At 51.3% G+C, this 9,629-nt stretch overlaps 2 protein-coding genes across 2 annotated transcripts; one reads left to right on the top strand and one right to left on the bottom strand.

Annotated features, from left to right (window-relative positions):
- Window positions 1–520: 520 nt before the first annotated feature.
- Window positions 521–5,436, bottom strand: AURANDRAFT_66186 (hypothetical protein; the record flags this gene model as incomplete). Its single annotated transcript, XM_009041355.1, has 14 exons — window positions 521–1,217; window positions 1,272–1,498; window positions 1,557–2,122; window positions 2,201–2,347; window positions 2,416–2,511; window positions 2,645–2,727; window positions 2,835–2,998; window positions 3,188–3,536; window positions 3,578–4,485; window positions 4,567–4,653; window positions 4,736–4,900; window positions 4,968–5,118; window positions 5,159–5,226; window positions 5,248–5,436. The coding sequence occupies 14 exons, from the start codon at window positions 5,434–5,436 to the stop codon at window positions 521–523; spliced, it is 3,897 nt and encodes a 1,298-aa protein (XP_009039603.1).
- Window positions 5,437–6,173: 737 nt separating this feature from the next.
- On the top strand, window positions 6,174–9,089 carry AURANDRAFT_38339 (hypothetical protein; the record flags this gene model as incomplete). The annotated part of the gene is made up of 7 exons (XM_009041295.1): window positions 6,174–6,423; window positions 6,472–6,532; window positions 6,577–8,029; window positions 8,093–8,467; window positions 8,520–8,602; window positions 8,648–8,680; window positions 8,752–9,089. The coding sequence occupies 7 exons, from the start codon at window positions 6,248–6,250 to the stop codon at window positions 8,911–8,913; spliced, it is 2,343 nt and encodes a 780-aa protein (XP_009039543.1).
- Window positions 9,090–9,629: the final 540 nt, after the last annotated feature.

Genomic DNA, 9,629 nt, shown 5'->3' on the forward strand with positions numbered 1-9,629 from the left:
CCCCCCCCCCCCCCCCCCCCCCCTCCCCCCCGCGATGACGACCGCGACAAGGCGAATGATGCTCGCGTGCGGCCATACTCGAGCAACACACCGGCTTCCAGCCCCGTCGGCGCAGCCCCGGGGACAATCCAAGAGTTCTATGGGCCTCGGGATGAGACCTGCGGCCATCTCGTCAAACGCGATCATTAAATGGTCGGATTGGACAACGGATTCCATCCAAACGTCTTGGGTTCGTCCTAGAACGCGCCACTAAGGAAGTTTTCTATAGAAATGATGCTGGTATGGAACCCTCCGCTGAGCCGGAGCCGTACAAACATGTGGTTTTCCTGCCGGTGGAGCGCCGCCATGGCCAAGGCACCACTCCTGGAATACTGTCTTGCGTACAACGCTGCAAAGCCGCCCAGTTCATTTTTAGTTATTCGGTGCCAAATTCGCTAGCGGAGGTACTTCCAAGCGGGCCAAACATGTGTACAAGCCGTCCCGATTTTGTAATATGTGGTGCATTTGCCTCTTGCAGCCTTCAGTCGATGTATATTCGCTGACGAAAAGCGACCTCCCTCCGATTCGTCCAGCACCAGGGTCCTATCCCAAGAAAGATGAGCATGAACCCAACGGCTGCACCATAAAGCGCAGTATAAAAAAGGCGCTCGGTGACCTCAAGGACTTCTCGCTTGAGGCGCAAAGCTTTGACGCCGTCTATATGGCGCTCCTCTGAAACCCACCATACAGGAAAGAACATAAAACAGCCATATCCGTTTTCGCTGAAGTCTGCAGTGGGCACTTCACAGCGTTCTTGGCTTGAGATGATCTGGGGAAACTGCATATTGCGTTCGACGCGAAAGTTGAATTGGAAGCGACGTGCCTCACGAACAGTCTGGCCAGTGATGGGTTCGATGTCCACATAGTAGCTATGAAGCCTGCGATCATAATTGGTGTCGAAATACACCTGCCTAGCCTCGAGACCACCCCACTCTTCGTTGCCGTAGAAGTGAGGCAGGCTTATAAAGCAGGGTGTATCAGTGATGGCCTGGAGAGATATCATACCGTAGGGAATCGTATATCTCTCATCATGCAGGTCTTTGAGTTTATCACGAGCAAACCGACGACCCTCGTCGAATGTCGTAGACGTGGTCTCATAGCGATTAGCTCGAGCCCAGAAGCGACGTGTATAATTGTGGGCCTCGGCCTTCTTGCGGGTCGGCCACTCGACATAGTACCTGTCGAACTGCATGGTGAAATAGATCTCAGTGCAATGGAGGCAAAAAACTGACTCTTCGGAGAGGTCTGCCATTCCAATCTTGAGGTCCCCAGTGCGGAGACGCATGAGTTCAATGAGCATAAGATGGTCCGCGTTCAACACATACATCACGTCAGCACCTTGAAAGTCGAAGCCCTTGCCCCGTAGCAGATATGTGAAGTTGTAGGCTCGGAAGCCCTCCCACCCAAAAGGGCGTGTTTGGTGGATCAGCGTCCCAGCGGATGTGTTGATTGTATCCACCTAAGTAGAGCGATCGCATCAGCCCTGCTAGAATAAACAGGCGCGGGATAGTCTGCACAAAATCGTCACCCGTGATAAGAGTCCCATTACCGCGCCATTCTGCAACGCGCTGCACATCATTGAGATTGCCTTTGCCTGTCTGTAGTCGAGTTGTGCAACTTCCCCACTTCTTCGCGCCACCGAGGAAACGGAAATCGCAATCGGCCTTCTTGTGAAATTTGAGTGATCGAGTGTCACCTTCGCCCCTGCGCAGGCGGTAGGAGGATGCGTTAGGCACCCAGAGTTTGCCTGGATAGATAGCAAAAGCTGGGTTGTCGATGGCGAGCGTATTGCTAGCGGAAACATTTGCAACATCAAGAGGACCCACAGTTGATGATATATCAGAAAGGTTGAGGATAATTTTAGGAGCGTACCATTCCTCCCGGCGTTGGCCATCTCGCTGAAATCGTGCAAGATTGCCACTCACATCAGAGACCTCAAATCCATCCTCCGAGCATTCAATATTCTCCACGGGCCTACAGTACTCGTCAAGTTCGAGTGTCGACCGATTCACACAACGAGCGGTGAGGTTGTAGGGCTCAAGCTCCGAATTGAGGAGTCTCATGGCAACGCGATCAACGTAACCTTCAAATAGCAGACGGCGTGCGGATTGAGTGACAAACATGCCCCCGCTTGCATAATCACAGTCACTTGGGTCGTTACATACCGTGCGCCTTTCGATGAGCACGCGATATGTGGACCATTCTTGGAGCCAGAAGGCGATGACATTACCGCGTTGTCGTGGATACGGGTGAATCGTAGCCGATTGGTAGTCGTGGTCATAGGCAGAGTCAATCTTGAGAATTGTCACTAGGTCACAATAAATGCCAAATGTAGGGTCAGATATCAATGTTTCCCATCTTTTGCAGTTGACTAACCAGTAGCTGTAGCCTGGTTCGGTTTCCAGCCAAGAACACTCCTTATAGTGATCCTGAATACGCTGGCAAGTGAGATCTGAAGACATAAAAACCTCGCTGAGTAGTGCAGTTGCTGCCTTAAAGTTCGCTTCCAATACCTGTGACCCTGGGTCCAGAACTTTTCGTGGTACTATGCTTGAAAAGTTCCCAAACGTATTTTGCGTGACGAAATAGCTCCCACCTGGTTGACAATCGCAGTATATCGAGTATGGTTCACAGGTCTCGTCGAGTTCTGCAGGGATGTCGTCAACGCCCGAAGGTCGCTCTTGAAACCTATTCAAGAGTACTATCAACAGGAATATCAAACACTTATCATGGGGGGGGGGAATGTATGGTCATGCAGGCGAGCTGCATGTTTTGAAGACGCCGATTGTCCTAACCGGATATTGCCCCCATCCGATCCATCGCAGCGATATGATGTTGCAACCTTGCCAATGCTGCCACGGAAAATACGCGCCTCGGTGCCTTTTCCGGCAAGCGCATCCAGGAGAATTTGCGCATCCGCTGTTGTCAAATTCATGTTAGAGTAGCCGATTGCCATAGCCTGAGAGTGGAATTCCATGAAGTCTGTGGTGTACGATGCCATCCCAAATTTCCAGTAGCCCTTCCGTTCAATATTCAGTACTGATGGGACTCCCCAAAGCGCCAATGTAACGTAGCCTCCGCCCCATTGCGCGTAGCCAAGATCATGCAAGCGACCCGCGACAAACTCCAATCCAGTCGCCCGAGCCACGCTAGCCGCTACATAGACTTCATGCCAATGGTCTTGCAGAGACCACTTGTCATAGAGATGCCCCGCTACGGCGCACACCTGTCCCCGGTACTGGCGCATTGTCGCGAATTCAGCCGAGCCTAAGCAGAGGTCGGAGTCTTCTTCCAGCATAAAAACCGCGAGGCTGGGCTGGGCGTGGGGGGTGGTGGGGTGTGGGGTGGAGGCGCCTGTAATTTTTTGATGCGAATCTACAGCAGCAAGGGTGTTTGCACTTGCAGAAAAAGATGTCATAGTGTGTTGGCTGAGACTGAGCATCGCAGCTGGAAGCTCAACTTCAGTCATCTGGTTCGCTTCACTCATTGCATCACACCTACCACATGAGATGATGACGCTAGGATTATCGCAACGCACGTTGGACTGCGTCCACCCTTCGAAACATTACAGTACTCATATGCCTGCCACCACCGGACAAGATTTTCGTCAATATAGATACCAAGCTCACTGCGGGTGTCTTCATAATTGGGGTCAATGATCCATCGTGTGAGTGTGTCATTTAGCGGTGGGGCCGTGCCCATAGCTTCCCAAGGTGCGTAAAATCCCAGCGAAGAAGCCAGACCCCAGGCGCAGGTATAGAAGTAGAATCCAGGCACCGTCTCGACCGCAACATCCGCATAAAGTCCGGTGCTGTACGTTCCACAGTCACAACCGCCTCCCCGTACAAATGAAGCCTGACCGCCCCACTCCCTAGCGCGGTAATTGTCCGCGCTAGGAGATGCCATCCAGCCTACCTCCCCGTAAAGATACGTTGCTATTCCTAGCACCAGAGCTTCGGTTTCGACGTGGCCCTTGCCAAATGCTGTTGATAATTCACTAAGCAGGTATGCATGCGCAATCTGGTTAGCCGCCGCTGCATCCTCTTCTACGACGGATGACACTATAAGACCCAGATGCCTCGCTGCACCAATCCAGAGAGGTACACCACGGTCATAATTTAATACGGAAATCGGATTGGCAGGAGCGAGCAGGTATGCTGCTTCTGCAGCTGATAGCATTGCTCTAGATGCATCTGCTCCTGCAATTGTGGTGGATGCCAGTTCGATTGCATCAGCCGTTCCATATGCTGCGTTGCCCATTAGCCAAGATACAGAGAGCTTATCTAGCATTAGCGCAGTTGCGCTACTATCCGAAGCTGCGAAATGGAACGCAGCATCAGAGTCTGTGAGCGCCGATACTACAACGTTCAAGGCCGATGACGCGTGCACCGCGAGTCGATAAGCCCACACATCAGAGAAGGCTTCTGGGAGCAGTTCTGCTTTGACCTGAGCACGGTCAAAATTTGACATGAAATCATGTTTGCGGCACCGGATAGGTGCCGTCCGAGGAAATGCATCTTCCGCTACCATGGATTCGCGAATATTAGCAAAAACAGACTGAGACAGCTCACCGAAAATACCTTCAGTGGTCCAGCGGTTCTGTAGCGACATGTACTTTGGGTTCAATATGGTCACCTGATCCGCTTATCCAAGCTCACTTCGAAGACGTAAGACGCCGCATCTTTTGTCAAGGGACCTCTTCGTGGTCTGGAGCGCACGCCGCTGGATGATCCCGGGTGTGCTCGTTGTACTCGCCCAAGCCCTGTTGGAAAAACATGAGACGGCACGCTTCCGGTGATTCAACCGGTGATAGAAACCACCACTCTTTGTATGTAACGTGATGGCTATCGTCTGGCCATTCCTATGTGGAAGGCAAAAAATAGAGAAGTTCCCAACTACAACAACATTCCCGGTGCACGTTTACTCACGATATCATACTTGTAGGCCTGTCGTACATACGCGTATGGACCCATCTCCTGAAGCCGTGGCTTGTAGCCGCCCTCAATGAAATTTTCCGTGTTTGTCACATGCCAAAGGTAGATTACGAATAAATCCGTAGCCGGATCCTGTTCGCGGTGCCTGCCCAAATGAAGATGCAGTCCGCTTGAACCACAAGGACGCTGGCACAAGCTCGAAATCCTCAAATGTCCAGTCATTCATGAATTCATCATACTCGTTAAGTACGGCCTATGATGCGTTAGTTGTTACCGCAAAGTGTGTGTAATATGGATGCAGGGTATATGCATCAAAGGCCACATGAGCGTCCAGCATGGTCGGAAACAGATACTGACTCCAGAGAAGGGTGAGGATTGCAAGTAGAATTGCGCCTGTCACCACGAAACACTTACCCAAAAGTCTGAACCTCAACGGCATGTGCCGCTCGAGCTTCCGGGCCATACCTCGAGACACCTCCACCGTTTTCGTCATGTTATGCGGATAGTACTGTTGAGTGATCTGAAGGGTCTCAACTTGTGGTTCGAATCGTGTGATTCCTAGGCACAAACTTCGTTGGAGCTCGCGGCATCAAGGAAGCGTTACTATTTCAGTCCTTGCCAAACATTGCAACTCGTAATAAGATTTGTACAGGTAATCGTACAGGTAATCTTCGATTAGCCAGGAAAGTAGCGCCCAGAGGAGAGAGAGAGAATGAGCTGTTATTTATTATTGCAGCTCAGTCGATACTCGCTCCTTATGCTCTTATCTGGCCGGCGCTGCTGAAGCAGCCCGCCGGCGAAATTCTTTCTCCCCGTGGCCAGCCGAACCTATTTTAGAGAGAGGGAGTTTCTATATTCTATTTTGCAAAGTGCGGATCCAGTCGTCCGAGCAGCAACATAAAACTTTTAATGAGTGGTTTAAAGCGAGCGCAGCGAGCAGCCTCAATCAAACGAGTGGCCGATAGCTACGAGCTTGCCGGCCGTAGGCCGGCTTGTAGTTAGTAAACTAGGGTAGTGGGGTCCTAACTCGGGACTATGCTATCCTCCCTATGCTGGGGCGCTCATACTGGCCTATGCTGGCTATGCTAAGTCTGCCTTATACTGGCTATGCTCATGCTATACTATGCTGGTGCTTCATACTAGCATACTCGGATTCTAACACTTCAGTCCCATGGCCTCTCTTACCGCTGTGCGACTGTCAGTGATGTTCTCCTTTTGCGCCGGTGCCACCGCACGGCGATGGTCGCGCCGATCTCGCGCCACCACGGCGACGGATGGAGGTCTTCCCAGTCGGTTGGGACCGCCTCTCGGCGGCGCTGAGACGACCGGCGCCGGCTTCGGCCTTGACGCCGCGGGCGCGGCGGGCATCACGACGCGTCCCCTGCAATCCTTGCTCCGCCTGCGTCATGAGCCATTTAGATGTCAAATATGAGCAAAAAGTGAGACCATGGTACAATTTCGCAGACCGTGATCGCACCATTATTGACGTTGTGTATAGGCTTGATCTTGCTGAAGACTTGAGAGGACTGTCGCTGGATAATACCTTGTCTGTGCCGCAGGTGCGATGGAGGTTGCTTCTAGTCTGTACTCGAAAATTTCACAGATTTGTGTAATGGGCGACCAAAGTTGTGGGAAAAGTTCTGTATTGGAAGCATTGTCTGGGGTTCCCTTTCCTAGAGGATCCGGATTAGTTACGCGATGTCCAGTCCGTCTGATCATGCGTCGCTCTGATGGGGATTGGTCAGCAACAGCCTCTACCACACTGTCTTCTCACACGGTCAAAGCAAATAGCCCAGCTGAACTAACAGCAATCATCTCAAGACTCACAGATACTCTGACCAAGAACTCACATGGATTTTCAACTGAATCAATTGTTGTGCGGCTTGGCTCTTCGGAATCACCAGATCTTACGGTGGTAGATCTACCAGGCATAGTGCGTACTGCTACATCTGGCCAAGACCCCAAAGTTATTTATGAAGTCAACGAGCTCATTGACACTTATCTCAGACAAGAACGCACAATTATCCTCGCTGTTATACCATCAAATCAGGACATTGCCACCATAGATATCCTGGAGCGGGCTCAAACTGTAGACCCCGGCGGCGAGCGAACAATCGGCGTCCTGACCAAGCCAGACTTAATAGGCCCTGGGAATGAGGAGGAGGTAATGGCAGTCTTAAACAATTTACGAAAGCCGTTGCGGCTCGGCTACATAATGGTGAAGAATCGTTCTCAAGCTCAAGTTAAACAGGGAATATCTCATAAGTCAGCACTGGATAATGAAGAGTTATTTTTCCAAAACCACAAAGCCTTCTCATGTCTAGATAAGCGATTTTGGGGGATCAAAAATCTCACATCAGCGCTTACCAATTTGCTTGTTGTTCGGATCCAAGAGCAGCTAGCGCCTATGAAACGGCAAGTGGAAGTGATGTTGAGCAAAGTTCGGGCGGATGTACGAGCTATATCATCATATGGGACGGCTACAACAGCCAGCGAACGACAAAAACTGCTTGTGACACTTACACAAGAATTTGTACGACATCTGAATGATTGTGTGCGTGGAGAGTATCGAGATAGACTTATAGTTTGTAATCCAAATTTAAGGCTTTACACACGCGCATTGGTGATTTTCCAAGAGCTTCAGTCACGCGTGATCTCCACGGCACCCTTGTTTCAGGCTGGTGATTTTGTGACCAATCTGGCTCGCCAGATGGAAGCATTGCGTGGTCGTGAGTTGCCTGGATTCATGAGTGCCCAATCATTTTACATGTTTATTCAGGAATTCATAGACGCATGGGAAGCACCTGCCCGAATGGCCGCAGCTCAAATGCGGGCACTTGCAAATGAAGTCGTCAGCGAACTCTTCCAAAAGATTGCAGTATCATACCCCGTTCTGCGTGAATGCTTCAAGGAAGTGGCCTCATCAATTTTGGAACAGTCGGAATGTCAGGCATTGACTTTATTGGAGGGGCTTGTAATGCGCGAGAAGGATCCATTTACTATCAATGAGTTCCTGCAAGCCCATATCAACAAGCTCAGATATGATCGATTTGAGAGTTCGGTCGATTCGGCCTTCAGTGGTACGGCTAATCATAGCAACCAATCAGGATCATGGCAAGCAACAAAGGAGCATGTTGGGGCCTCTCTTCGATCCTGGTATCGTGCCGCACATGGCGTGAGTTCTTCAGCAAATGCAGAAGACATGTCAGCCATTTTGGAAGCCTATTGGACGTTGGCATCTAAGCGATTCATTGACAACGCCTGCATGTGCCTGGATGACCGTATCTTAGGCACTCTCTGCGGAAAATTGCAGGAGCAATGCTATCAGTTCGTGCATGATGAAAACAAGCTACAGGCTTTTTTTACAGAAGATGCAGCGTTGGTTGCAAGCCGCTCTAGCCTCGAGGAAAAACGTGACCGGCTAATAAAAGCCAATACTGCCATGGCTAATATCCAAGTGAATCGTAAACTGATTCGATCGCACGGTACTTCAAGTCTGATATCTGAATTTTACATGATAGGTCCTTTTTGTAATACATAATATAGGTGGACAGACAGATGTTGTCAGCATCTCGATTGGTACTGGGGCCCATGGCCTGGGGCTTCAGCTTGCTGATGAGGACCATTTAGTGAGACTTATGGACTTCCACCCTTCAACCATAGTAATCTTGTAGGTGGTGATTAGAGGTTTCAGGACTGGAAGTGCGGTCGATGTCCGAGTCTTGCTTAAACCTCCGTTTTAGCTGCTCATTTAAGCTGCACCCTCCAAAGCATATAGGCAAAACAAGCTGGAGTGAAGTTGAATGATGTTCTCATCAAAATCAACGGGGAATCATTTGCCTCGTTCCAAGAAGCAATCGGAAAGCTAAAAACTTCAAATCAGGGGCAGATAAATTTGACGCTACGGCGTGAAATCATACAAGTGCGTTCAAACTCCTAAATCAAGACATGCGAATCAAAACTGTATTAACCACGCGAATTACCTGGCCATCTGCGACTGGGGTCGCCGTCGTCACACTTGTCTCCCTCCCGAGGGCGAGTTCATTATCCCCGCACATTATCCCCCTGGCCCTGAGGGTGTTGCAATTCCACGTCGTAATTTCAAGTATTGGCCTTGCCAGGTCTCCTAGGCTGCCATAAGCGCCACGGGCGCGCGCCTCGCAATCCGCGCTGACAGCTTCCTCTGAGGTGCCCCATACGCCGCGCGCCGGGGGTGCGATTTCGTGGCGCGCGGGCGGACTAATAAAAAAATAAAATTCTACAAAAGCGAGGCGGTAGCGCGCCGAGGTCCACCCACGCGATGGGCAGCTCGGCGCCCCCGGCGCTAGGCGTATGGGGCACCTCAGAGGAAGCTTTGAGTACGGATTATGGTCGCCTCGACACGGCGACCAAGGGGCGCCCATCAGTGCAAGCGGCCGACGCCGCATTCGCTTAGTTCCACCATGCGCTACGAAGTGGTCGCATCTCCACCACACAGGTCTAAAGTTCCCCAGGGGCTCCAGTGCACTGGGAAGCCGATCCGATGGGCAGCGCCCGACTTTGGCAGCCGCGTTCGGCGTTTCGGTCCGCCGGGCGCCCCGGCGGCCTTCGAGCTCGCGCCGCGCCGGCGGGCGATCTTCGACGCGCCGCTCTCGATCTCGAGAGGCGAGCACGATT

Source organism: Aureococcus anophagefferens (assembly GCF_000186865.1).
Source record: "Aureococcus anophagefferens unplaced genomic scaffold AURANscaffold_20, whole genome shotgun sequence".
Lineage (NCBI taxonomy): Eukaryota > Pelagophyceae > Pelagomonadales > Pelagomonadaceae > Aureococcus > Aureococcus anophagefferens.